Here is a 27,197-nt window from a genome sequence, read left to right on the forward strand (position 1 = left end):
TAGCCGGATCTAAGTTGGATAACTCAACCAATATTGTACATGGCGGCGTCTTGGAAACCCTCGTTCAAATTGAGCATGGTTTCCCACTGGTTGCCAGGGCTTCAACACGGCAGATACCGCTTCAGTTATGGGGGCATAGAATAGACCTCAATTTATTATGGCTGTTGGACAGAGACGTGCATAAACACTTGGCCCGCGTTCTCGACCTTGGATCGGGTTCCTGCATCATGCAAGTAGATGGACTAGATCGCCACAGAGTTTACCAGGCGACGACAATAAGGAAAGGCTCAGGTCCAGGCGAGGTACCAGGCCTGGGATGATTCTAGACACTCTATTGTCAAACTCTATCTCTCCCAAAGCGGCAGAGTGGTCACAAACACTCACAGAACTCTCTGCTTAGGAATGCGAATGCCGTCTAGCAAAACCCAAACAAGAAGCCTCGTCCCTGACGACAATTTGTAAAAGAGCCAGTTCGATTTGCATTCTCATAGGAGCTAACCAAAAGTCAGACTAGAGCCAGGGTCGGTGGACGCCATGGCATTCCAGTCCCACGCCAAGGATCCTGGACAGTTGCCGCATCTTACTTAGTGTCATTGTGGAATGAAGCAATAAGACATGCCCTCGTCCGTTTCATTGACTGCAATCAGATATCTGTCTCATATTGTCTCTCACTTTTCAGTGGTAGCTATCGTACACGCTCATTATTGACCATGACTCTGACAAAGACCTTTCCACCGCCTCGTGGGCAAACTGTGATAGTACGTTCGCAGTCTCCCAATTCGTTCCCATGTTGCGCCATGGCTAACACGTGAAATAGGGAGTGTCGTTCAGTCTCATCGCATTCGCAGCCGCCATCATTGGTTTCAGGATTTATCACAGACTGAGGGTTCAGAAAGGAAGGCTTGTTCTCAGCGACTATCTCATGATATTGGCATTATGCGGAGCCATCACTTGCGCCTCATTCGATGTTATATTTTGGCAGCGCGATGTTCTTAGACCAAGAATGAGCGTCGGATTCGAAAACTATAACCCCGGCGAGGAGCTTGTCGAATACATTTACAAGGTGAGACCCTTTCAAAAGCACCCCCCGATGCTGTATGGATTGGTACTGACCCAGAATCCACAGCTGTCTTGGGCTAGCGAGATTCCCTTTTACGCGACTGTTTACCTTTGCAAGGCGATATTGTTAGCATTGTATTTCCAGATCTTCCCTCCATTCATGGGACGCCGTCGCAGGGCACTCTGGGCCACCGTTTATTACTGTATTTTGGCTTATTTTGTGACTTTGTGCATGCAACTTTTCTCTTGCATGCCTCTTGAAAGACACTGGTATGTCCCTGTTCATAGTGTCTCACGACGTGAAATTTATTGACATTACCCAGGGTTATCAGCCGACCTATCACCGCTTGCGATTGGAGATGGCAGGGTGTCGTCTTCCAGGTCTCGTGGGCATTGGCATTCTTAGGCAGTCTTCTTGGTACGTCCAACTTGTTTACCACCCCAACAGATTGTTAACATTGCATTCCAGTTCTCATTCTTCCGTTCATGGTCGTTCACGATCTTGATTTGACCAAGAGGGCAAAAACATGCCTGTATTTTGTGTCTTTGGTTGGTGTAGTTGACATTGGCCTTTCTCTTATTCGTTTCCTGAACGTTGAGCTTGGCGATGGTAGCGAGTTCCGATCGTTTAGTACTATTGGTAAGTACCCTGGTATGGAATGTTCCAACTCAACTAACCTTGTTGTCTTGAAAAGAATTCTGGAGCGCTCTCGACGTCAATATTGCCCTCATCACCGCCTGCCTCCCTGCCCTCAGAATCCTTCTTGGCCGCACCAGGACACCCGATACCTACACATTCGACGAAGCCAAGACCGCTCGCTCTTCTCGTGCCATGGAGCACCGCGAGCTTGAGGAGGTCGAAGATTCCACATATCTCGGCGTCAACAACAGTGCTGGCCCATCACGCTCGAACAGGGCTTCGATGTACAGCGACAAGGGTCAACTGAGTCCCATCAAGATGCTCGAGCCCAAGCCTGAGCGAAAACCTGAGCGTAAGCCGCCTGGACCTGCGTGGAAAGATTATGAAGGAGAGGATAGTGATCTAGAGCTGGAGAACATCAATGTTGAGGCACTCAATAGAGACCAGGCTCAATCGTACTGGTCGGTTCCTTAAGCTTTCCCTTTGTTATACACATGTACATTACCAATAGCGTCGCGTCTTCATAGAACAGGATCTTGATAGGATATCAAGCAATTTAATATTGCACTTTCATCCTCTGATAATTTTTATGACATGTGGAGAGAAAATGTTTGTCTTTAAATATATAACCGCAGGACTAAATCCCTATTATATTCGCTTGATGACTATCTCTTTGACCTTATCCAGATCCAATGCTTCCACAGTACGTCCCTTATATCCTGTCATAGTCTCTGCCATGCAAAGGACATTGTAAATCGCTTCTTCAGTCGCATCAGCCACCGCCTCAAATATACCGTTGATTGACTCGTTCTCGACTGTTTCAACACCAACAGAAGAAGGCTTGTAAGGATCTAGACCGCCCTCAAACTTCTGCATAGGAATCTTGGCTGCGGTAGAAAAAGCCATGAAAATGTCGCCTGAGCCATTACTACCATAACCGCCAACTCGTGAAAGCCCGACAGTCGCTCGCTTGGCCAGTCGCTGAAGCTGAACTGGGAGAAGGGGGGCATCGGTTGCGACAATGATGATGATGCTGCCGTCAGCAAGTGGTCCTTGGACGCCAGATGCAGTCGAAGTAGACGCATGGCCTTCTGCTGATGACAAGATCCGCCCAACAGGAACACCACCAATACGAAGGTCGTCCTTCTGCCCATAGTTCGCTTGAACAAGCACACCAACGGTGTAATTCTTGTTGTTACCTTCTTGATCGAGTCCTGGTACGATTCGACTGCTTGATCCCGTACCCCCTTTGAACCTGTGGCATATCATTCCTGTACCACCCCCAGTTGAACCCTCAGGCACAGCATCCGATGAAGCGTTAAGAATTCCCTGTACGACATGCTCAGGCGTAACGGCAAAGCGGCTTTGCTTGTTCAAGTAGCCATCATATGTCTCTGTGATGGCGGGAAAGGCGAAGAGACTCATATCACCGTCAGGGGTTGCATGGTAACGCAAAACATAATCATATACGCCTCTGAAAGCCTCTCCGATGGATGAGTTTGTCGTCAAGATAATGGGGGAAGTCAAAATGCCTGTTTCGTCAATCCAGTGAGACCCGGTCATTTCTCCGGCCCCGTTGAATTTGAAAATGGCTGCATGGCAGGCGAACTTGTGCCAGTCTTTTCTGGGAAGGATTGTAGTGACACCCGTGTTTACATCCTGATCAGGCCTTATGGATTCGGTGTGTACGAGAACACCAGGGACGTCTGTGATGGAGTTGAGACGGCCCGGTTGCCATTTGCCTAAGAACAACTCTGGTAGAAGCTCTCGGATACGTAGTCTTTTCCTATGTTCTGAATTACGCATCATGTTTGGCTAACTGATGTGTTTGTATTAGAGTCAATGATAGATGTATTTCTTGACGTTTGAGACCAGACTGAGTGAAGTGGTCCCGGATCTCTGTAGATTCGACGGCCTGAGACAAGAGAGTGACTGAAGAGTAATGCTGATGTTGGAAAGTAGTCAGACTAATACGATACTTAATAAATACGTTTTTATCTTCGGCTTTCGCATTTAATTCCACTATTTCCCCGCATTTCGGGAATGCCTTTTCGGGTATGCGTGAGATTCTGTCGTCACCCTTCGTAGGCGTAGGCTTATCTCCCAGGACAAACTACACGTCTGGAAGAGATACTGGAAACCATTTTACTTGCTTTACTTTTTAAGTATCTGAGTGAGCAAGGTAGAATCTACCTGGACACTTTCAGTGTATACTATTTAGCGGAGGAGCGGTTTGTGAGGTTATCATACAGCTCAGAAATCTGCCTCTGAGAAATAGCGCGACCTATTTTGTCTGCTAATTGAGACTATATAATTACTTACACGATACATTGCACTTAATATCGTGACTGCTATCTAAAATGAAGATCTGTAGAGCCCAAGCGTAAGTCAAATTGGTCAGCCCGAGTCATCCGCCTGTTATGATAAGCATTCGTGGCAAGTACCGGAAGTTACGGAAAGTTCGGCGCCGGAGGTGAGGAAACGGGATGACGTCTGTCACATCAGACACAAATAAATGACAGCGACTCTACAGCCTACCTAATCAAAACCTTGACATTTCTTAAACTCAGAGATTCGCCTGCATTCAACATTCTTCCAGCAGGCACACAGTATCTTGAAGATGCAGAAAGTAAAGGCCCGACTGCCTTCTTGGGACGTAACCAAGACACAGAGCAAAAAAGGCTTTGACAAAGTCTGGGGATGGGCCGACAAGCTAGGAGCACCCATCAACAGGCTATCCAACCGCATTGGTAGCGAAGCATTCTGGCCTACAACGTTGGATAAAGAAAGTGATAAAGCAGCCAGAATCTTGAGATCGTTTTGCAGTAAGTCAACATATGAAAGAGATAGTCTCTACCACGTTACACCATACTGATCTGATGACAGAGGATGGATTCTATACTGAAGAGGAAAAGCCGGCTGATGCCGAACAAGTTGGACCAAAACAAAAGCAGCGCGTTCTGAAGAAGATTCCGAAAAAGGTGATACAAAACGCCGTCGGTCTTGCAATCTTCACTACTATGCGAACTGGTCTCTGGGTCTCTGGAGCCGGTGGATCTGGAGTCCTGGTAGCTAGAAATGAAGAGGATGGCTCATGGTCTCCCCCGTCAGGCATTCTGCTACACACAGCTGGCTTGGGATTCCTCGTGGGTGTGGACATCTACGACTGCGTTGTTGTGATCAACAATCGCAAAGCTTTAGAGGCATTCACCAAGATCCGGGCCACACTTGGAGGAGAGATCAGTGCAGTTGCTGGACCTGTCGGAGCTGGCGGGGTTCTCGAGAACGACGGTAAATGGAAACAAGCGAACAGGCCTGTCTTCACTTACTTGAAATCAAGAGGTTTCTATGCTGGCGTCCAGGTTGATGGAACAGTCATTATAGAACGAACGGATGAGAACGCACGCTTCTATGGACAGGAGGGCATTGGAGTAACCGAAATTCTGGCAGGAAAGGTCCGACCTCCCCCAGAGGTTAAGATGTTGATGGAGACGTTGAAGGCAGCTGAAGGTCGGACTGATGTCAACCAGGAGCTTATGGATGAGCTTGAAGGACAACCTGCACCTGGCGACGTTGAAGTTGACGCCCCTGGGGAAGGCAAGGTATTCGGCGTCCCGGATCCCGAAGATCCCGACCCCTTCGGAGTTCGTGCACTCGAGAAAGAGGGCCTTGAGATCCGCGACGCCGCGACTCATTCAAGACCTTCTAGTCAAGTATTCGAGTACCATCCCAGCCCGACCAGTCCTACATACAACAGGTTCTACCGCAGGAGTATAGGAACAGGCACAGCGAGTAACCGTGACAGCTATGGTTCAATACATAGCGGAACCTATACGACATCTGAGGCCAGTACTCAGACCGAGCCTGTCTTGATCACATCAATTACTGGCGCTTCTCCCGAGAGTAGAAGTATTGTTTCTCATGAAAGGTTTGATGACGAAAAGAGTATTTACGAAGATGTCAGACTGGAAGATGAGTATGGATCGCCGTACAATGGAACGTCGCAGTCTCCTTATATCTTGTTTGATAGCTTCACGACGCCACCTTCTGGGCCGCCTCCTCTTCCTGCTAGAAATCCTATCACATAATCCAACCTCATTTTTCTAGTGTATATAATTAATTCTCTTACTCTCCGTCGACATATCGTTGTCTTCCTTTAATTTGCGGGGTGGACATGGTTCCTGTCCAATCTGTGTTCAAGACTCTACCAGCACATGCTGCACCTATAGCTTCTCAAGAAATCCATTTCTTTGCATGATACAAGAAACTTTCAAGGCCGACATAAATTATCACGAAAAGGTGAGACTTTGTTACAACATGTCCGCTTATCGCAAGGTTTCACTGCGGGGTTATATTGAGGCATTTATTTGTTTGTAATTTCCGAGAGAAACGTCAAATGAAGTTTTTTTCCACATGACACGATCCTCTTCGCACTTCACTTTCTCGACCTACACAACGCCTTGCTCGGTAGATTATACATAGTCGCAACTAAGACATGGAGGAGATTACTATCTCCACCCCGTCGACGGACGAGATTCCCGAGCTTGTCGGCTCTATCACCAAAGCCCGAGCAGAGATGTTTCCTTTTCTCGACCAAGCATCCAGCGACCAGATGGCTCAAAAGGAACTCGACAACTTCCGAAAGAATCACCTTGATCATCGACTTGGAGCTTTCCTGACAGCTCGATCCAACGGACAACTGATTGCCACCATTGGCTATGTTCCCTACGATGGCCGGTTTCCTTTTCTCAACCTTGAAGCAGATAATGTAGTTGAGGTTGTCAGACTATACGTCAAACCGGAATGGCGCCGTGCAGGAGTAGCTTCCAAGCTGTTTGCTCGACTCGTTGACACGGCTCAACATGCTGGTGTCAAGCAGCTCTATCTACATACCCATCCTTTTCTACCAAACGCCATTGGGTTTTGGGAACAAAATGGGTTTTCGATCATGAACGTGGATAAGGATCCTGTATGGCAAACGACACACATGAGCCGCGTGCTTAAAGAGTGACAAGCGAGAGGTGCATAGTCCTGAAGACTATTCCGTATTAAACTAAAAGGTATTAGTCCCACTAACATTTGAGCATTTAGACAAGTAACCCTGGTGGAACACTGCTGACTGACTGTATTAATAGCTACCCAACCATCACATGACTCAAGACCTGTTTCAAAAACCCAGAAGGCTCGAATAATTGCTCGGCTACATCTAAAACGTTGTTGACACATCAAAGCTGTTGCAGTTGGCATATAATCTAATACAAACTTGACTACAGTGGCGCTGTTGTACGAACCATCAATTCTACCATTTAGACTAGTGAAAATGCTATTTGCATGAAACGACTTTTATTATCGGGATCTAGATTAGTCGTTCTCCAATGATACAGTCTTGTAAGTATCCCATAAACCTTGTCGGGAGCTACCTGTTAAAGGGATGGCGTAAAAACTGCCGGGCCCTGCATAATCCTTCCCCACGATGATCAACGATAAAAAGGATGCCCAAAACGACATGTAACGATTTCGGTAAATCGCTGCGCCAGCCAGCCACTAAACAAGTATATGGGTCTTTGTGACTAGTTTCTTGGCCTCAGATCACCAAGTATGAGAGAATGACAAGAAGCCGCGCGTCATCCCGTAATGCCAAGCTCATCACCAGCCACAGAAGCTTGCCAAAGATGCTCAAGCATATGACCGTCATGATAATCCGGCGAGTCCGATTGCACATCCCGTGGCTGAGCTCCGCGATTCTGTTGACTTTTGCCGTTGCATCCGGTCGCCAAGTCCCGGGAATGCCGAAATCCGCGCCGCAAACATGTTGGAGTGAGTAGGGCTGGTAAGGAACTGTCAACTGCGCCACCTTTGCCCAGAGTCTGATCACATCAGCCAAGAACAGCTTACTAGGCCAAGGCTGAATAGCTTAATGACGACAGATGCTATTTAAGAATGAGCTTGACCCCTCAATAGTCTGAAGCTTGCAATCACTACCAATATCCCCAGAATTACACAACTTACAATAACAACAACAAAAATCTACACATCTACAACCATGTCAGCTCAAGACTACTACAGTGGCGGTGGAGGCAGTGGCGGTGGCTACAACCAGCAACAGCAAGGCTACGGACAACAACATGGTTATGGCCAACAGCAAGGTTATGGTCAACAGCAAGGCGGTTATCCTCAGCAGGTTGGTACCATCAATAAACAATACTCTTACAAATGACTGACATCTCTTCTTCAGCAACAGTACTCGCAGGGCCCCAACCACGGTTCTCAACAGCCCAGCTACGACAATCGCGACCAGTCATACGGCCAACAGCAAGGTAGCCAATACGGCGGATCCAACGCCTACCCCAACGGCCCAGGCGGACCTGGCGGACCAGGAGGACCTGACGGCGAGCGTGGACTAGGTGCTACACTGGCAGGAGGTGGTGCCGCCGGATGGGCTGCCCACTCCGCAGGAAGTGGTCTCTTGGGCAGCCTTGCCAGTGCTGCCGCAGGAGCCATTGGTGCAAACTTCATCGAGCACAAGTTCAAGAAGCATAAGAAAGAGAAGAACAAGAAGCATCACCGAGACGGACGTCCTCGAGCTTACACCGGTGACTCAACCAGCAGCAGTGACTCCGACTCTGGTGATGACCGACGCCGAAGTGATGACCGCCGCCGACGTAGGGATGAGGATCTCGCCTACGGCAAGTCGCAGTATGATAACCAATCAAGTCATGGGGGCTCCAGCCATCATGGTGGTTCCTATGGTGGCCAGCAGAACTATGGTGGCCAACAGGGTTATGGTGGCCAGGGATACGGAGGACAGGGCGGATATGGTGGTCGATACTAATACTTTGCATGTTTAATACATGATACGAGAGGATATAATGAGGTATGATTACATAGATCAGGCAATAGGAACTTCTGAACAGAGATGACAATACGAATACAAACAATGTTTCATTATACAATGCCTGTAACCCAATATTGTTTTGCTATATATCATTGCGCCCTTTTAATTATTCAAAATATGATATCAGGGAGTGAAGCAACCTAATACGGTTTTAGTCGTTGATAACGACCTCAGTAGATGCCATGGCCTTACCATAACTATTCCGTGCAATGATCTCTATGATATACAGTATTGGGACGTGTCAATCTTCTGATGTTGGACACAGCATGAAGTACTGGTGAATGATTCAATGATAGCTGCACGGATTTGTGTCGGTTGTTTCCTTTAGCCTTTCGAGTCTGGCAGTCTGTCTTAATTCCGAGATCCAGTTTTGTCCTACCATTTGAGGCACTTGCTTGCTGTCTCAACATTGAGATTGCATCAAAAACCAATCCGTTGTTTTGTTGTCGTGGAATTGGAACATCGGGCACATTCAATGCTGTATCGGAAACCTCTACTTCTTTATATCATATCCAGATTCACCGCTGCAAGGCTGTATGGTCATCATTCGTAGGAAGAAACCGAGGTTTTGGGTATATGTCGTTGTGTTGTGACGTTTTTATCCTCACCGAAATACTCTTGCTAAGGTATTGCGTTGATTTGTTGATGGGCCTTCTTGTTCGTGTGATAATGTACTGCATCTTCCGGATTCTACCTTGAGGGTCAGTATTCAGTATGCACATCGTAGGAATGGCATTTACCCAGGGAGGAGAGTTTAGTGGCATTTTTCAAGATGTCTCCCGCTTCCAGGTTATGACCAGCCCTGGCTCTATCAAATACAGGTAATATGTCGAGTTACTCGGTATTCTCGATTGATTTTAGGTCGAAAGGTTTCCTTCACGAACGGTCACTGTCTTGAGTCCGACTAGAACTCGCGTGATTTAGGCTCGGGACGCTTCCCTGCGGTGTCCCGTTACTGTAGCTGCTGGCAGGGCCTGGCAGGAGCACCTCGGCTTGTTTTATAGCTTCGAGAACACTAAGGGGCTCATTCGATGCTCTGATACGATTGAAGATCTCTTGGGCCTCGCAATCTGGTCTTTCGTGGATGGCGTTGAATAACTCTCGGTATTGTTGGTTCTCGAGCATCAAGGTGTCGCACTTCTTTTTGACGGCAAAGGGGAGTGGCGGGGACTCGTACAAGCAGCTCTCCATTTTGGAGGAGCATCGGCCACAGGTCGGTCTTCTACCATCACACTTTTCAAAGAACTTCAGTACGGTTGATAACTTGAGTGAAGATAAGAAACATGTCTAAAACATACCTTGGCCTTCTTCCGCCGGCATCCCTCGCAGGCCACTGCGACTAGATTCCTTTTGGCCCTCGTCCTCTGGCCTTGACCACCTTGACCTTGGGATTGGCTTTGGCTTTGGCTTTGACCTGTGCTAGAAGACTCCGAATTCGCGGCACCATCTTGTCGTATCGGGTCTGGAATCTGTTGGGCAGGCAATATGGGAACCAGTTTCCTAGACCCTTGTGGTTCCATAGCCAAACCAGAGAACCCGTTTCGTTTCAGCAAACCATGTGATTTGGAAGCGGCATTGTCAGAGAATCTTTTTAGTTAGTTAGTTAGTTAGTTAGTGAGTAATCAGGTAATTGCTCTCACTGCATCAGCGCGGCAACAAGCGTCTATATTAAGCTCAGCCGTAATGATGCATTGCCGGGACACAACCAATCACTGTTGTCGGTGTCGTGCCGGTGAAAGCACTGGATACAAGCAATCTTCCAAGGAAATTTGTCAGTGTGACGTCATTTTCAGGGATCAGTTTGACAGGTGGACAGAAACATACGTCAGTTGTCGAGACGTGTCTCCAACGCCGAGTAATACCGTATTATTCTCTCAACCATAAACCAACAAACCGACTCTTTACTTTCATGGCATACTGACCATTTTTTATCTTGAATCAACATCAATCATGCTCAGAAGGTTAAACAATTCCATTCATTCATTCATCACCCTCACATCTTCAGCACAACCCCTATCGAGCCCATGCCACCATCATGTCTCGGCTTGGTGACATACAGTAATGACGCTCGACCCAATCAACTTGACCGGTTCCTGGACTCCGTCGAATTTCATTGGAAAAAGCACAAGTCCCTACCTTTATTCCGTCATGCCCATCTCCTCGAAACCCGCTGTCTTGTCTTCCCGCTCCCTCTCTATTCAGGCCACGCCACGCGGTATCGCGCCTCCTCGGTACTGTTAACGAATCAGGTTTCTGATGGCGTCACTCGGGAATACCTTTCTGACGTGTGCAATTTACTGAAATGTTGTGTCTCGGCCGATTTGCTCCGACTCAAAACGCCAAGCCTCACTTTACAGACTTGGTCGCTGTGTAAAGCTTTGTAACGAGTCGAGGTGCGTAATATAATGAATGACTCCTTTACTTCAAAATTGTATCGACAAAACAGTCGTTTCTCTCTCGTTTGCAAATTGTTCAGCGGTCAGGTGAGATGGAAACTTGACTCTTCACACCCACCCTGTTCTGCTGTCGATTGTAACACGATCCGACTCCTCATCAAGGATGGGCAGATCGATATTTTGGTTGCAATCGACAACATGAGAATTGTCCACATACTTCGATCCACTTAACTGGCCTTCATTCACTTCCAAAGAAGGCAGGTATTCACAATCTTATCATCTTGTTTTTACAGTAGCTATGAACGCCTGGCTCACTCAACTGGCTGCGAAATCAGCCGCAGAACTATACACAACCAATGTCCTGGAAACAACTTTGCCGAAATGATATAAATTACAGAAACATAACTACATATTCCCAGTTACACCTTCAGTGCTCTGCAGAACCGTTTGTCTGATGCAACGCGATGTCACGGCATTGATCAAGGCCGGTAGGTCTCCAGTTCCCATTCCTGTTTAAATGAGATCTTCATTCATCATACAGCACATGTACCAACGAAAGACTGGGTCAAAACTCAAACATACACAATGCTGTTTATTCGTAGTTAATTTTATTCTAAATCAACAACGACCAAACTTTACTCACGTTAGGATAAGCAGTGTTTTTCTTCTTCGTTTTTTTCTTCTTCTTTTTTTACACAAACAAGGACTCTCTTTCGCATCAGCTTTCAATTATCGGGACAAGCATCTCAGAACGCTTCAAACAGTCAGTTCATGGTGCTTCACAGTGGTATCTCAGATATTGCTTGGGCCATGCGTTTCCAACTCGTAGCTATTGTAACCGAAAGGTGTCATAGTTGCCAAGACAGCATTTGGATAAACAAAGCCACTGTTGTCGATCCACCTTGTTGTACCATTGGAATTATTTATTAACCGCGGAATATTCTGTTCCAAGATCCGGAGACACCGGCATGTAGTGCACAAAGCAACGTTTTAAAATTGTGATAGTTTTGCCACAACCCTGGACTGTGGTTAACGAACAAAAGCATGGCAAGCTGCAAGAGATAGGAATCAATACAAATAAAATAATAAAGCTCTCGCTTATTCTTTCGCTTTTTAGATATCAGCTGATAGTGCCTGGAAGACAAGTTTCCCATGTACGAGTCATGTCAGAAATGAGGGTATTCACAGCAGTCCATGATTCATAGACATCAAAAGCAGTCCCGTGCCGTGTTTCAGCCCCGAATGATTACCACTCATACGTCTCGTATCCGTTCGTCGATGATATGCTGTGAGACGTCGAGGCGGAAGTCTCGGAACGACGAGTGAATAATTGAATTTTTCTTGTCTCTTTCATGGAACTGCATGTCGATGTTACGATTATTTTTGAACGCTTCCTATTCACAGGAGAGATTGATGATTGTTTAGGTGTAATTCGAGTTGCGCATTGATTGAAACAATGTATCAGATATGTATTCGGTCATAATATATCATCATCAGTTCAGTAGACAATCGAGGTCCAAATGAACCTGTCATTAAATCTCAAGGTTGCATCATGAGATTAGAAGAAGACGTCGCACGTTTCTGATGCATAGACGAACCACAGTCAACCAATCCGGGTCCTGGGATCAGTATTTGAATCGAGGCTGGTCAGTACCAGCTGCACACCTGTTTCTCCAGACGTAGTAACCGTGCATACCAATGCAGCCTACGGTCACGAAGAGAAGTAAACCAGCATTGGTCCAGTGACCGGTGGGATAACCCTTGGCCGCCTCGTCAGCCTTGTAGATCCAGACGCCGACAATCTGCCCAGGAGCACCCATAGAAATGTTCAACGCAATAGCTAGACCGATGGCAGCTGTTGAGTGCAAGTTGGAAGACAACCAACCCAGGAGAGGTGGAATACAGGCGAACGAACCGCAGGCTGCAACGATAAGACAACCGTAGCGCGGCTGGATATAGTCAGCATATGTTTGGGATTAAAATCACACAAGACCTACGCTGTAAGAATCAGCAGGGAGGGTTGCGGAAGCGATAAATCCCACGGCGCCAATCAAAGAAAACAAGGCAGAATGAAGTGCGCGGCTGAGGATATGTCAGTTTTAATGATGACATGTTGCACGTTTCCATAACTTACGCATTATACTTGTCCGCAGACCACGAAACAAGTAGTGTCACAACATAAGCCGCTGCGTAAGGAGGCACGGTCATCAACTGAGCACGGAGATCTGCAAACTAGAGATAGTTAGTGGGAACTGCTAAAAGTAATGAAATTTATACGTACCCCCAGACCAGCAGTAATCGAAGGTGTAAAAAGTGACAAACTCGAAAAGGGGGCTGAAATACCAAAGTAGATCTGGTCAGGATTAGCAAAGAGCCGTTTGACTGTCAATTATCAAACACTTACCAAATAATGGCACCACAGCCTCCATTCCAAAATGGTTGACTTTGCGTCTTCCCATGTCATAGACTTGCTCTCACCGTGCGATCCTTGCTCAGCCAGTCGATAAGCTGCAACATCTTTCTCCTCAGCTGAGAGCCAGCTTGCCGACTCGGGGAAATCGGGGAGACAGAACCAGACCAGGAATGATGACAGCACAGAAGGGATACCTTCAAGGATGAACAGCCATCGCCAACCGGACAGACCATGTACTTGGTTCATGTGCCCGACGCCGTATGCAATGGCACCACCAAATGCTCCGGCTAGAGTAGCCGATGCTAAGATGGTGGCAACTCGGACTGATCGTTCTTCAGGCTTGTACCAGAAAGTGAGGTAGTAGACGAGTCCTGGGAAGAGGCCTGGGCTGGTTAGATGGCTGGTTCCTTCTGAATAGCGTTCCAAGACTCACCAGCTTCGAAAACTCCCAGCAAAAACCGCAGGACAGTCACGACAGCAAAACTATGAGCAGCCCCAAGGCAGATGGTAATCGTTCCCCAAGAAAACATGAGAAAAGCAATCCATCTGCTGGGTTTCATCTTTTTGAGGAAGTAATTAGAGGGCACCTCGAATAGTGCATATGCAATGAGAAAGATCATCAGTGCAATTGTGTAGTCATAGTTAGACATGTTTGTCTCGGAGAGAAGGTCATGGCCCGTGGTATGATTGAGGACTTTAGCGTTACCAATATTGGATCGATCCAAGTAACACAGTAGATAGATGCCTGCTGCCAGAGGAATGATGCGAGCATCCTGCTTGCGTACAAGAAACTTCTCAAGAGCTGGGTCTACTGCTGTAGTGCTTTCAAGCCGAGAATCGGAATTTTGCTTGAAGACAGTCAGTCAATTGGGGTTCCTTGAAGAGTGAGAAATTTGGGGTAGTGCCACCTTTTCGTCTGTCTGAAACCCAGTCATTTCAGGGTTGGCATCGAAGTCTGTTCGTGCAGCCATCGTGATGCTCACAGACGAAGAGTTGGAAGAAGAATGATCCCCCTGAGTGAGAATCTAGAAAAAAACTCTTGCCTGTAAAGTAAAAGATGACAAGGGAGGGGGAACCAACAGAGACAGACAATTAAGCGAGGTCAAAGGATTCGCTCTTCTCATCTCGCGGTGCAACGGGAAGTAAACTGTCCCCGCATTTGCTGCACCCACGACTTGACCAGATTCATACAACGATCTGCATCTTTTATGCGGGGTTCGTGGTTTTCTGTGCCGGTCTCCGATGCCGAGTTCTCTAAGGTTAATAGTCTGAGCGGTGAGTAATATCTATCTAAAGAATGGCAAGTTGTTGAATGGTTCATCAGCTCAAATTGTGTAGACATTGAGTACCAGTTGATGCTTCTCGGGGAGATCATTTACGGGCCTTTTAGCGGTGTGGAGCACTGTAACATTACCTAGGTTGCTAATTCCCCAACGCTAAGTCCTCTAAATTTCCAACATACAGGCCATAAGTTCAACGTAGCTTTTGGAGGTGGTTGTAAACTATACAGAGTGTATATTGGAAAAGACAACACTCACGCAAAGCAAGCATATAGTGGATATGGTAAATGCAACACAAAAGAAAGGATCGAATAAAAAAAGGAAGGATTCTAGCAACTACTCGTTTCGATCGAGCGACCTCCGGGTTATGAGCCCGGCTGTGTTTGTGTTAGTAAAGAATCGTAGTGTGGGACGTTTGAGATTAACATACCGCGCTTCCACTGCGCCAAGTTGCTTTCTTGGATGTGAAGCGCCGTGATAATTGGACACATACAGTCAACCCGATTTGTGCGGTTCCATGAGAATGAGTCACGGATCCTCAGTGGAGATTTGCCCTGAGTGGAGTGCAATGATCGAGTCAGGGTACGATACCATCACTGGATCATGAGCTCAGTTAAACATGTTGAATGTGTGTGGTGAGATACTCTGATATTGATATTAAAACGTTCGCTACCTGTGATAAATGGCCCAAGTCCGGTCACTGAAATCTCAACATTCGGTGACAGGCGCCATCTTCTCATAGAAATCACTCGGCCACGTGTGCTTTTTCCTCCTTAGGCTTCTGGGCATAAACGACATAACTAAAAGGTCAGTCAGTCTCAATATCAACTCTGCTAATGCCGAATGTAAAACCATAGGTCAACTTACTAAGGCCAATAACCGTGCATGCGAGGATTCTTAATCTCCTTTCTTAAAAACGCCAAAAAGACAGTGACCTCGGCATCCGTCCAACCAAGTCCCTTTTGGAACATTCTGGCCACCATCGCCTTAAGTCCTTGCAGGAGGTTCTCCATCTCCCATGCTCCTAGGAGCTTCATACGTGGATCCTTGGGCCACGGGTTGAATGGAAGCTTGAAAACCCGTTCTGTGACGTTGGTATACCCGCGCTCTTTAAACCAATCTTTCCATTTCATGGGGTCTGTGAGGCTGGCTCCGAACTTGGAAGAACCTTGTTCCATCATCGTGGAGAATTTCCGCAGATAGCTGTCTCCAGGGATTGAGTCGTCATCGCACCCGAGAAGGCCAACGATGGCTTGAAACTCTACCCATCCTCCTGGTTGGAGATGTCTTGTACACGATCAGTTACTACAATATACTCTGGTAACGATGCAGCTATACTTACGTGTAGGTTTGGTCAATCAGGGCTGGCCAATCTCGGATTGCAAGCAGGAGATCTCGGGAGAAGATAAGGTCGAAGCTATCTTCTCGCCATGTCCATGGTCTCTCGATATCATCAACCTCGAAGTGGCAGTTTGGTGGCACCCTGAAGCAACTTAGCCTCACACATTATGAGCCTGCAAGATCAGTCACTCACCAGCCAGGTTGCGTTGGCGCAACGTCAGTACCGATAACCTATATGCCCCAGATAACCCGAGTTAGAACATATTTACACGTGGAATTCAATACATAGCTCACCTCAGCAGATGTGAACTCCTCAGCCATCTCGATGGACCATATACCTAGCGTTGAGATGTCAAAATGATGATCCTTCAATTGAGGGAATACAAACCTGTGCCGCAGCCAAGATCAAGGATTCTTTGAGGGTTGTTTATGGGAGCTAGATAGCGATTCTTCCCAATTAAAGCGCAGTACTTCGCATGACACATGTCGATGCGATCAAGCTCAGCCTCGTCCATTGGGAGTCCGTACTCTGTTAATAGCGTCAATAAACATTCAGGAGATGGTCCGAGGCAGCTCACCTTCTTTACCGTAGACGGCATATGTTCTTCCCCCCTCAATCTTACCCTTGAGGATAGAGGACGTGAGAGATGTCAACGAGGATCGTTCGCTATCGTTATCGTAGGTCTACGACCCAAGGCATATTGGTTAGTCGGTGGGTACAGTAGTCTGAGCTGCATCGAAAAGGCCCACTAACCTCATCATCCGCGACAGGCTGCAGGGCCTATAAAGACAAAGGTACTGGTTAATTCGAGGTCTTGAGATAATCTTGGTTATTCACTTACATGGTCAGGCTGGATTACCTCTTCTTGGTTGTCGCCAGGAGAAAACATGGTCGGAATCGCTTTACCCGATCGTCTGAGTCTAACAATCAGGAAGGAAAAGAGTATGAGAGCTCCCAACACAGAAGAACTGGCTCAGTCCTCGCCATTGTGATTCTAGCTGATAACGAAATACCAAGTTACTCCGCCGGACCAGATACTCCATCTGTTTGGATCTGGTACCGTGCCACGTTAACACTTCCATTTATTGCGACAGTGACACTTTGATTGGGTCTGATCTGCAGGGTTCAGACATTTTCCCAGGGGTTGACGACCTCGGTTCGGTGTGTATCCATCGGCTAAACCTGTGTGTGTGGTAAGGATGCAACTCACATAACCGCCGTCGTTGACTGATATGACAATAAACGGGCCTCGACTTTCACTTTGCCCCGCCTGTTGGTTCTGTTAAGTAAATATTGATACGTAGGCATGCGGAGAACAAAGATCGTCTCAGTAAATCTACGCAAATTTTGAGACACAGGCAGATATTTTCAAACCATATCGCAACGCTTCCTTTGTCCGGTATATCCAACAGCTCAACATGGTTCATCCCAAAGCTGAAAAAGCACTCCAGGAGGCCAAAAAGCTCGTGGCGCAACTCGAATCATACAATGATGATCTCGTAACTCACCAACGCGTCCTTGACCAGACAGAGGCTGTTCGCTTAGCCATACAGTCTCCTATGGACCGAATGACACATCTGATGGAGCAAGTCAGCTTCGCCGGTGCATTTCATACCATAATTGGGATTAGAGCTTACCATGCCATGCCAGAGGATGGCAGTTCTATTACTGCAGAAGAGTTGGGACGAATTACAAATGTGGCCACGACGGTAATCGAAAGAACTTATCGGGTCGCCATCAACCATGGTGTTTTTACTGAGACCGCGCCTGATACTTACTCTCACAATGACTTATCACGAATTCTAAACCCCAGAGGCTTGGGGTCTTTCTTTCTTATTGTTATTATTGAGTTTGGTCGTGCATTCATACATCTGGCTGACTACTGCAAATCACACCAACCAGAAGACGTCTTCAACTTGGTCAAGTCCCCTGCGGTGTATTCAGTTGGAAAAGAACACCTCGGCAAATCTTACTATGAGCTGTTGGATATGGACCCTGACCCTGAGCGTCGGGAGATCTGGAATGCCAATATGGTAGCTGCTGACGAGTTGATGCCTGTTGTTGGCATGTTCCCGTTCAGTTCTTTGAAGGAAGAAGTTGAGCAGGATCCCAATCGACCATTCTTGGTTGATATTGGTGCGGGTCGTGGACAATCGTGCATTGCTATTCGCAAGGACATCGGCGACGCCTTTGATGCCAAGTATATCGTACAAGACCTCCCTGGCGTCATCGATGCCATGGACCCGAAGGAGTATCCAGAGTTTGAGCTGATGACTTACGATGCATCGACACCCCAGCCTATTAAAAGTACGTTCTCCCACTAAGAAGCCTGGATCCGGATGTCACCGCTAACTTTCCTACTTCAAAACCATAGATGCCCGTATATACTTCATGCGTCGTTTTCTACATGATTTCTATGCCCCGGTATGCATCGAATTTATTAAAAATACCGCATCAGCCATGGGCCCTGACTCCCGTCTTATCATATGCGACCAGTTGATCCCTGAGACAGTAAAGGAGCGGGAGAATGCCGATCTCTATTGGCTTGACTTTGCTCTTCTTTGCATGACGGGCCAGGAGAAGAAGAGATCCGAGTTTGAGGAGATTTTTGAGGCGGCTGGTCTTGAACTTGTCAATATTTATCCTTCTGCGTACGGATGTACAGCTATGCTGGAGGCAAGACTCAAGCGAACTAGGTAGAGGCGAACGATGTAACAAGAAGTAACGACAGAAAATACGATATAGATATACAGGTTTCTGTCTCTTAGTACCAATTGTTCAATCTTGGAACATCCTTGCGTTGTGTGACCTGATGAAAATGCTGATAGGAATGCGCTGTTTGGTGGTGTGTACTACAGGGTGTAACAACTGCTATGCACCCTAGCGTGTCATCATGTCATTTCACATGCTATATCCCGTCAATCAGCACTTCAATTATCATGTGGCTCCAATGTTGGCATATTGTAATGGTCCAATGTCTCAATTCTATCCTGGCATCAGAACAACCTTATTGTGATACAGCATAATCACCCGAGCTTCAATCGCACGCCTCATCATAAAATCGTAGCTTTGACTTTTGTTCAACATCCTTTTATATTAGACTAGTGTGTAGTTCAAAAGTCAGAGACGCTGTGTTACCACGCTTCACTTCGCCATCTCACAGCTACGGGTGTGATAATGTCACCTGCACTTTGTCACAACCATCATCCATGCGAGCCCAAACTCTAAATATGGAGGAGGGTCGACCTGGTTCCCGGTTCTCGGGTTGGAGTTAATGATTAGCGCATAACCTTCAGCGACCGGCGGTTCTATTCTTGGGCAAAGTATCGGGATCATCCCAGCATCATTGATGGCCTAGACTAGAGCGCGGCAATTCACCTTTGCTTTGATAATAATTATCGTCAAGGAACAGCGCTTTGATGCAAAGTTGATGCTACCTCCATAGAATAAATAAGGTTTGTCGCCGGTTGCAATTTGGGACACTAATTTTGTATTAAAACAACAACGGGCATGGGCGTTTTTATTCATGGTTGTACGTAGGATATTTGAGATCAAGTATACGTTGTATTTAAAAATATTCTAGTGAGAATTAATTTCGCTGAATGTATCCAGTTGTAGGATGTGTAAATATATACGTTTTGAAGATCATGGATGTATGATCACGCCTCGAAATGTACTGTTATTATATAACTTCACAAAAAAAATATTAAGTCCCAAAGTTGACATTAAGATTAAACTGTCACCTTGATCGTGCTGGCAACGCTGGGCACTCCGGCGTTATTGAGAACGAAAAGCATCCAGTATCCTGGTAGCGCGATACCAGAGTCATTAGGGATCTTGAAAGAGTACTTGTTTGTACCAGCTCCCGTCAGCGCCAAGGGAATACGTCGTTGATCAGTGTTGACGGTATGCGTAGCAGTGCCGTAACGAATCAGCGAAGCACTCTTGATGGCGCTGTTAGCAGTGACAGTGATGGTGCTGCCCACTTTGGCGGTGGTGGCTGAAACAGCCGTGATCTTGGGGCGGGTAGCAAGGTTGCCGTTGCCATCAAGAAGGTACTGAGGAGTGAAGATCTGAGCGTCAAAGTGGTTGCTCTTACAGCTGCCACAGAGGCCACCGCCACCGTTGAACACGGTAGCGTCTGGCAGCAGCAGAGACATACTGTGGTAGGTTCGGGGAATGGTGTTGGGTTGCTGATTCTTGAACTCGTGGGTTGTGGGAATGTACATCTCAGGGGTGAACTGAGCGTTGGTATCAGTGAAAGGGTTGGAGTACGATTGTCCACCAGTGATGAAGACGTTGCCATCGGGAAGAACAACGGAGGTGTGGAAGACACGAGCAAAGTTGCCAGCGCCATTGTTTCCAACGAGGTATGTCTGAGCAACAGATCCCGGCTCAGCGATGGCGAGAACATGAGCGTTGGCAGTAGCGGGAGCTTGCTGGTAGCTAGTGGCGCCTCCATAGGTGAGGATCTTGCCATCAACGGCATCGTACATGACACAGTTGCCGTTCATTGAGTCTGGGTCGACTCTGCCATTCTTGCGTCGTGTTCCAGCAGCCTTGGTGTCACCTTGAGTGCCTCGGGTGGTGTAGTACCAGTTCATGGCTGTGCTGGGACCGGCCTGAAAGACACTGCCTTTCTTCCAGCCAAAGAGCCAAGCGTGGTTATCAGCCTTGTAGACACCCTCCTTATCCTTGGTAAGCATAGGACCAACAAGACACTTGGGAAGGGATGTCCAAGTTCTGGCCTTGGGGTCATAGATCTCGCCGTTCTTGCCTCCACGAGGACCACTCCATGAGCCACCGATAGTGAATACACGTCCATCGGAAGTAGTGGCAGATGACTGATAACCACGGGCAATCTGCATATCAGGGCCAGGAACCCACTCGCCGTTGGGGTTGAGGATGGTTGTTTTCTTAGCATCGTTGCCTCCAGTCACAACAATTTGTCCCTCTCCGTCCATGGAAATACCGGGACAGAACATGTCGTGCTTGTTGTTGGTGACATTACGATTAGAGATGACATTGGTCTTGGGATCCCAGATAGAGGTGAGAGTGAAGCCACCACGAGGGTTAGTACCCTGGAAAGCATCATAACGGTAAGCAGACCAGATGACAACCTTTCCGGATACAGGCTCGACGGCACCAGCTACGGGAATGACAGGAAAGTCAAGAGTAGGCCCCCACTTGCCAACACCGTTCTTGGGAGGGCTGTACTTGAGAGCATTGTAGACAATAAAGTCGACGATGGAAATCCAAGGAAAGTCGTTGTTTACGTTAGAAAGAGCGACAAATCGAAGATATCGAGCAGGCTTTGTCTCAAAATTTGTAATGACAGGATATTTGTCTCCCCAGTATGTTCCGAAAGCAACAGGAGAACCCCAGTTGGAGCCATCAGAGCTGAGATAAACTTCATGACGGCCAATCCAGTTACGAGTGTTGCCATCCTGGCGGGGTGTGATTTGCAGGCCACTCACGTATTGAGTCTGCTTCATATCAATAACGATTGAGTGAGGTGGTGGTGTGTTGGTTGTGCCATAGGGAGTTTGCCAGAATGTGTCCTTGCTACCATCAATGGCATTGGCACAGGGGTAGTTTGGTGCTTGGCTAGAGCATCGAACAGTCCATCCTTTACGATCAATGGGGTTGGATCCTACAGGGGGAGCAGCAGCGAATTTGCCAGGCATTTGCCCTTGCTCCTCAGGTGGAATTGCGTTGGTGCCATCGAAGAGGGCACCGAGGCACAAGGCCAAGGTGTAGAAAGATTTCATGGTGAAGGAGAGAGGGAAAACGAAAGTGACCAAGCCTAAAACGTTCTAACCAAGAGTGGCAACTTGGAAGAAATGAGGCTGAGATAGAGAATAAGAAATGAAAAGAGAGAGTAGGAGTGAACGAGCAGCGGAGGAGTAGCCAAAGAAACAGTAAAGGCGGCGCGTAAACATACATATTTATCTTTTTGTTCACAATGTTCTTTTGACTTTTTTTTACGCGCTTTCCTCTTCAGAGACGCCCAACTAGGTACATTAGTTTAATGCACTTACAGTATGTATAATACAGAGTACAATAAATAGATATGCAGGCCACAGAATACATCTCGCATGCTCACCCCCCTCCCTCATTGACCGGGCGTTACTCAAGATGGACGAAAAGGCTTTGGACAGGATGACAGCACACGAGCCAAGCACCAAGTCAAGTCAAGTCAGTCGGGTCCGCAAGGTAAGGCCCGTTCAGTTGAGGCGTCCAGGGCTACAGACAATCTAGTGCGCGCATGAGGGCTGTGCACCACGTTTCCAAGAGACTGCATTTGCATTATTATACGTAGGTATTGTTATGGACGATGGGTCGTTTGCGAGTGATAGTGCCAGATTAACCCCTTGTAGCTCAGCGATCTGGACTAGTCTGTGGGCTAAAGACTTCATAGAATCCCTGTCAGCTGAAATGAGCAGGCCAATCGCTGCGAGTTATTCTTTGGGGATGCAACCATCAAGACAAAGCATCATTATTTAGTACTGGTCTCGGGAAGGGGGAACGATAGAGGGGGCAAAAGTGTTGGGCTACTGCCTCGGCTGGTCTCATTAGACATGGATATGTACAACAACAAGCTGTCTGTCTACTCTGTGTTCTGTAGATGCTATCTAACTACTAATCTGTTGAATGAATGACGAGCATGGGACACGATGACGTGAGACAGGGCAAAAGTGCTGCTCATGTGCAGCATTGCAGTTGAGATGCTGACTGGTGTGGTTTGGTTTGGTTTGGTTTGGGCAAGATGAACTGCTTCTACTGTCCAAATGTGTAACTAACTACCCGAAGGATTTGCAACATCAGCGACACTTTCCTTGTTCCATCTTGCTGACAGTTTTTCTCGTTATTGCATCGAATTGAGGCTGCAGTTTCTGCAGATCAAAATGCAAGTCCCTTCGTATATACCCTGCTCGTGGCGTAACGTGTGCTTTTTTTGGGTAACAAGACTGGCCAAGGAAATGCTTGCACGTTCACTGAAAGTTCTCGCCCGACAAAGATGAACTTGGCGCTGACTCCACAGAAATCTACCCCTGTTCCTGTTGATCGGGCCAGACCGACTTGAGTTAGAGGGACCGTTGATTCGCTACACTAGCCTGGATCATCACGAGGGGCTTGTCTGTAGGATAACATACCAGCTAGATAGTTAGGTACCCAGGTACGTCTAGAACAGAGAGGGAGAGAGTAAGATGGAACGATTGTCGGTTCACTTTACCCGACATACCGGTGAGCCTGTGCCGTACAAGGTAACGAAAGCGACAATACCACTTTACCTACAGTACCAAGACTAATATTATCTCTAATAAGCAGAGCAATTCTGTACCTCATTTCATCAAGTTCCGAAAAGACCACAACGCCCATTAATGACCAAATTTCGACCTTGTGCGACCGTCCCAACTCAAAAGCGGCGCTACGGATGATTTACGATAACCAGGGGGCACCAAATGGCGTCCTGGTCACAGGGGTCAGTCAACTCCAGTACTAAAGATACCAATCCATGTGATCTTTGTCTGATGAGTTACCGATCTTCCGATTAGTTAATTGTTAGTGTCTTCGATGCGGTAGAGTAGAGCACCCACTACTGACTGACTGGACCATGTGAAAGAAGCCATTCCCCGCGCGGTAATTGATGCACCCGTAATTATCTCTTGTCTCAAGGAACATGCGGAATCCACTAAAATAGCTTTCTCTTCTCTTCCTTTTCTTTTTCTTTTTTTTTTGGTAAGAATCATATTTTGCGGATCTCACCTGCGGTTTACGTTTCAGAATGCTCCTGTTAGTCACAACAAGACATGGTATACCCCTGAGCCCGTCACAATTCCACCTGGTCCATCATTTACTTCATGTCTGACTTTGACCTGTACTAACCAAATCAAAATTTACGCGGTTTCTACCTCAGGCCGACAAGGTAATAATTGAGAATGCGCCACAATGACAGCCGTGCCGTGAAAAGGGGTGTAGTGAAAAGATAAAAGATGTATGCTCATGCACAACTCAGGGGAACTGCATATTTCTACATAGTCCGGACTCCTGTCAGCATTCAAATGTTGTCGTGATTGGTTAAGCCCTATAACACCTACATTCACATCACAGAACAGTCATGAATGAAGATCGTCCGTGGCGTTCTGGGGGTTTAAATACAGCTAGCCTGACTTGCCGTGCGGTGGCGTCCAGCTCATGTTAAATTGAAGATCTATCCATCAATCGTATGATACGGGTCCATCAACATCGTTGTTGCAACTCAGATCATCAGTGTAGCAGACAACGTCCAGGGCATCGCTCGCTCCGCCCAACCAAACCCGATACTCTCCATCTGGCTTTGGCACGAGCCAATCCTGCGCCTCAACATCCCAAACGCTCAGGTCCTTTCTTGTCAAAGTCAACTGCACAGTCTCACTCTCTCCTGGCTCGATGATCCCCGTCTTCTCAAAGTCACGAAGTTGGATGACAGGAGTCTCGTATCCGGCACTCTCCGGAAATTGGACGTAGGCTTGAACAGAAGCTTTTCCTGCAAATTTAGCGCCTGAGTTAGTGACTCGTACTGAGATGGTATAAGCTTCGTCCCAGAGCGCTGGGTTTCCGCCTTGTGCGCCACCTGCAGGTGGAATAGCCGTCTTCTGTTTAGTCGAGTAACCATCTGGGTAAGGGTATTTGGATTTTCCAGCTGCTTCAACGGCCTTCTTTGCATCAGACTCTGAAAGCCAAGAATAAAGGTAGCGCCAAACTGTCTTGAAGTTGCTTGGCATGATGGCTTCTTTGTAATCGGGGATATCTTGAGAATATTCCAGAACGTCACCTTTCGCTGACCTTTTGGGAGGGTATTGGGTTAGCGTAGTCATTCTCTTGATGGTAGCGTTCGAATACGTGAAGTTGGTGTAGCTGAGACCGTGACCAAAAGCGTACCGAGGTCGGGTCTTTTCCTTGTTGAGCCAACGATAGTCAATGTATAACCCTTCGGAATAGGTATCGGGTGGTGGATCGATGAAGCCAGAGTCAATAAGTTTCACCACACTCTCGGGCATGTCATCCTCCCTTTTGGTTATGCTGTATGGCAAATGTCCACAGGGAGATGCATCACCGAAGAGAATGTTCGTAAGAGATTTGCCAGCTTCTTGTCCAGGAAGATGGGCAACGAGAACTGCTTTGACCGAGGGCAAGTCATGCCACTGTTCAAGTAGGACAGGTCCGACAGTGTGTATCACGACAACAACATTCTTGTATTTCTCAGCCGCAGCCTTGATGAGAGCGTCTCCGCCATGCCACACGTTCAATTTATCAGCGTCCCGATCGCCATGGTTACCTTCGACCGTGTATGTGTTCTCGCCCGCATCCGAAGTCACGAAAACAATTGCAACGTCATCGTCAGTCGCACTCGGGACAGAAGGGAATTTATCGGTGTTGTAGAATGCGACATCATCAGCCTCTTTCTTGATGGCGCCGATGGGATCGTCCAAGTACATGTAGTCAACAGTCCCTGATCCCCAGCCTTGACCCAACGTGCCCTTGTTGCAGTTCCGGTCGGCACAAGCGTTGGCACCATCGGGATTGGTCTGAGCACCTGTACCAAAAACCTTTAGAGGGCTTTTTTTGCTGAGTGGCAGAAGGTTGCCATCGTTCTTGAGCATGGTGATGGCTTCTTGGGCGACTTGTCTGGCAATCACGTCGTGATCCTCTTGCACTTGGACGAATTTATTGACGACTCCGGTGGGTGAGTTGGGCCAAGCTCCAGGGTATAGAGGGCCTACAGCATCATATGTGTTGGTGTCAAAGTTCAATTTGGGAAAGTCTTGGTCTTGTCCAAACTTGTACCAAGTCGCGATAATTCGAGTGGCCATGTCGTTAAGTCTTTCCATAGGAACTGATCCGTTGAGTGTGGCGCGGGTCATCTCGTACATCCATAGTGACCTACCGAGAAGCGGGATGACTGGGTCACCGGGCATGCTCATATCCATACCTGCAATGGCCGATGCGACGCCAGTGATTTGAGAAAGCCAATCGGTCATGACAAAGCCTTGAAATCCAAGCTCGTCTTTGAGTAGTGCATTAATGAGATATGAATGCTCACTGGACATCGTGCCGTTGACCTAATTATAGTCAGTCATTGTTTGGGCAGTGATAAATAGTTGGAACTCACTCGATTGTAAGCTGTCATAGTTGCTCCTACACCTGTTCGAACAGCTTCGGCAAAAGGCCACAGGTAGAGCTCGTGCATAGTTCGATCGTCTGGTATAATTAATTAGGCAATGGCTGATCATGAGGTGAGGGACAACTTACCAATATTTGCAGAATACGCTGGGGATACGACATCGGTGGTCTGTCTTCTGTACATTTCCTGCTCGTTTCCGATGAGATGCTTGATAGTCGAGATGACACCCTGTTCCTGGACACCCTTGATGGTCTCACGAGCACCAATGGCTTGGATAGCTGGGTCAGAGCCAAAGCCCTCCCAGTTACGTCCGCCCTTGGGCTTTCGGCCGATAGGACCAACAGAGGGACCAAGCCAAATATTCACGCCCTTCCCTCGCGCTTCCTTCCCGATCGCTACACCGCGCTCGTATATCAGCTTTTTGTCAAAGGTTGCTCCAGCAGTGATTCCATCAGGGAACACGGTGACGTTGTCAGCTTGCCGGACACCATTGGCTGCATCGTTCAGACACAGCTGAGGGAAACCGACACGATCAGCAGATCCGGAATTACCATTGCAGGGACTATGTTGTCAGTATGGCCTGTCAGAAGGAAAAGGTTCCGTACCCTATGTCTTATTAGTATATTGTCTTTTATTGGTTCCTTTCAGACATACCCATATAGATGCCTGTACCAGATGTGATGTTTGTCTTCTCAGCCAACGTCATAGAATCAACAAGCTTCTTAGCTCTGGCGTAGCTGTCTGCCCAATCTTCTACCCATCCACCATAAGGTGCTGGGTAGTATGGTGCAGCGATGAAGCCATCTGAACCTTTGGCTGGTGCGCCTGAGCCCAGGATGGCAAAGTTGACCAGAGTGATAGCAGCTACTTTGACGACAGTCATTTTGGCGGTGAATGATGACTTGTCCTATAGCCCAAACACCAAGCAGAGAAAGAAACGCTGGCATTATTATACAGCTCCCGTGTTCTATAGTATCTACGATTTCACGTGTTCAAGTTTAGGC

At 47.4% G+C, this 27,197-nt stretch overlaps 11 protein-coding genes and 1 non-coding gene across 12 annotated transcripts; 5 read left to right on the top strand and 7 right to left on the bottom strand.

Annotated features, from left to right (window-relative positions):
• Positions 1–710: 710 nt before the first annotated feature.
• Positions 711–2,173, top strand: FPOAC1_005950 (uncharacterized protein; the record flags this gene model as incomplete). Its single annotated transcript, XM_044850460.1, has 6 exons — positions 711–758; positions 818–1,063; positions 1,127–1,329; positions 1,383–1,477; positions 1,529–1,699; positions 1,755–2,173. The coding sequence occupies 6 exons, from the start codon at positions 711–713 to the stop codon at positions 2,171–2,173; spliced, it is 1,182 nt and encodes a 393-aa protein (XP_044709172.1).
• A 174-nt stretch (positions 2,174–2,347) lies between these two features.
• Positions 2,348–3,508, bottom strand: FPOAC1_005951 (uncharacterized protein; the record flags this gene model as incomplete). The annotated part of the gene is made up of 1 exon (XM_044850461.1): positions 2,348–3,508. The coding sequence occupies one exon, from the start codon at positions 3,506–3,508 to the stop codon at positions 2,348–2,350; it is 1,161 nt and encodes a 386-aa protein (XP_044709173.1).
• Positions 3,509–4,319: 811 nt separating this feature from the next.
• FPOAC1_005952 (uncharacterized protein) lies at positions 4,320–5,787 on the top strand (the record flags this gene model as incomplete). The annotated part of the gene is made up of 2 exons (XM_044850462.1): positions 4,320–4,524; positions 4,586–5,787. The coding sequence occupies 2 exons, from the start codon at positions 4,320–4,322 to the stop codon at positions 5,785–5,787; spliced, it is 1,407 nt and encodes a 468-aa protein (XP_044709174.1).
• Positions 5,788–6,194: 407 nt separating this feature from the next.
• FPOAC1_005953 (uncharacterized protein) lies at positions 6,195–6,710 on the top strand (the record flags this gene model as incomplete). Its single annotated transcript, XM_044850463.1, has 1 exon — positions 6,195–6,710. One exon carries the CDS (start codon positions 6,195–6,197, stop codon positions 6,708–6,710), a length of 516 nt encoding a protein of 171 aa, XP_044709175.1.
• A 1,032-nt stretch (positions 6,711–7,742) lies between these two features.
• Positions 7,743–8,531, top strand: FPOAC1_005954 (uncharacterized protein; the record flags this gene model as incomplete). The annotated part of the gene is made up of 2 exons (XM_044850464.1): positions 7,743–7,880; positions 7,935–8,531. The coding sequence occupies 2 exons, from the start codon at positions 7,743–7,745 to the stop codon at positions 8,529–8,531; spliced, it is 735 nt and encodes a 244-aa protein (XP_044709176.1).
• A 939-nt stretch (positions 8,532–9,470) lies between these two features.
• On the bottom strand, positions 9,471–10,239 carry FPOAC1_005955 (uncharacterized protein; the record flags this gene model as incomplete). The annotated part of the gene is made up of 3 exons (XM_044850465.1): positions 9,471–9,839; positions 9,893–10,181; positions 10,235–10,239. The coding sequence occupies 3 exons, from the start codon at positions 10,237–10,239 to the stop codon at positions 9,471–9,473; spliced, it is 663 nt and encodes a 220-aa protein (XP_044709177.1).
• A 2,376-nt stretch (positions 10,240–12,615) lies between these two features.
• On the bottom strand, positions 12,616–14,374 carry FPOAC1_005956 (uncharacterized protein; the record flags this gene model as incomplete). The annotated part of the gene is made up of 7 exons (XM_044850466.1): positions 12,616–12,939; positions 12,988–13,072; positions 13,125–13,222; positions 13,272–13,343; positions 13,395–13,786; positions 13,837–14,251; positions 14,312–14,374. 7 exons carry the CDS (start codon positions 14,372–14,374, stop codon positions 12,616–12,618), a joined length of 1,449 nt encoding a protein of 482 aa, XP_044709178.1.
• A 639-nt stretch (positions 14,375–15,013) lies between these two features.
• FPOAC1_005957 lies at positions 15,014–15,138 on the bottom strand. Its single transcript has one exon. It is a non-coding gene; the product is annotated as a tRNA-Met (tRNA).
• Positions 15,139–15,428: 290 nt separating this feature from the next.
• Positions 15,429–16,914, bottom strand: FPOAC1_005958 (uncharacterized protein; the record flags this gene model as incomplete). Its single annotated transcript, XM_044850467.1, has 9 exons — positions 15,429–15,483; positions 15,551–15,970; positions 16,026–16,166; positions 16,218–16,255; positions 16,319–16,362; positions 16,413–16,553; positions 16,603–16,708; positions 16,779–16,805; positions 16,867–16,914. The coding sequence occupies 9 exons, from the start codon at positions 16,912–16,914 to the stop codon at positions 15,429–15,431; spliced, it is 1,020 nt and encodes a 339-aa protein (XP_044709179.1).
• Positions 16,915–17,443: 529 nt separating this feature from the next.
• On the top strand, positions 17,444–18,725 carry FPOAC1_005959 (uncharacterized protein; the record flags this gene model as incomplete). The annotated part of the gene is made up of 2 exons (XM_044850468.1): positions 17,444–18,332; positions 18,538–18,725. The coding sequence occupies 2 exons, from the start codon at positions 17,444–17,446 to the stop codon at positions 18,723–18,725; spliced, it is 1,077 nt and encodes a 358-aa protein (XP_044709180.1).
• A 1,031-nt stretch (positions 18,726–19,756) lies between these two features.
• On the bottom strand, positions 19,757–21,796 carry FPOAC1_005960 (uncharacterized protein; the record flags this gene model as incomplete). The annotated part of the gene is made up of 1 exon (XM_044850469.1): positions 19,757–21,796. One exon carries the CDS (start codon positions 21,794–21,796, stop codon positions 19,757–19,759), a length of 2,040 nt encoding a protein of 679 aa, XP_044709181.1.
• A 2,451-nt stretch (positions 21,797–24,247) lies between these two features.
• FPOAC1_005961 (uncharacterized protein) lies at positions 24,248–27,076 on the bottom strand (the record flags this gene model as incomplete). The annotated part of the gene is made up of 4 exons (XM_044850470.1): positions 24,248–26,131; positions 26,182–26,270; positions 26,322–26,755; positions 26,844–27,076. The coding sequence occupies 4 exons, from the start codon at positions 27,074–27,076 to the stop codon at positions 24,248–24,250; spliced, it is 2,640 nt and encodes an 879-aa protein (XP_044709182.1).
• Positions 27,077–27,197: the final 121 nt, after the last annotated feature.

The sequence above is a fragment of the Fusarium poae genome, chromosome 2 (assembly GCF_019609905.1).
Source record: "Fusarium poae strain DAOMC 252244 chromosome 2, whole genome shotgun sequence".
Classification (NCBI taxonomy): Eukaryota; Fungi; Ascomycota; class Sordariomycetes; order Hypocreales; family Nectriaceae; genus Fusarium; species Fusarium poae.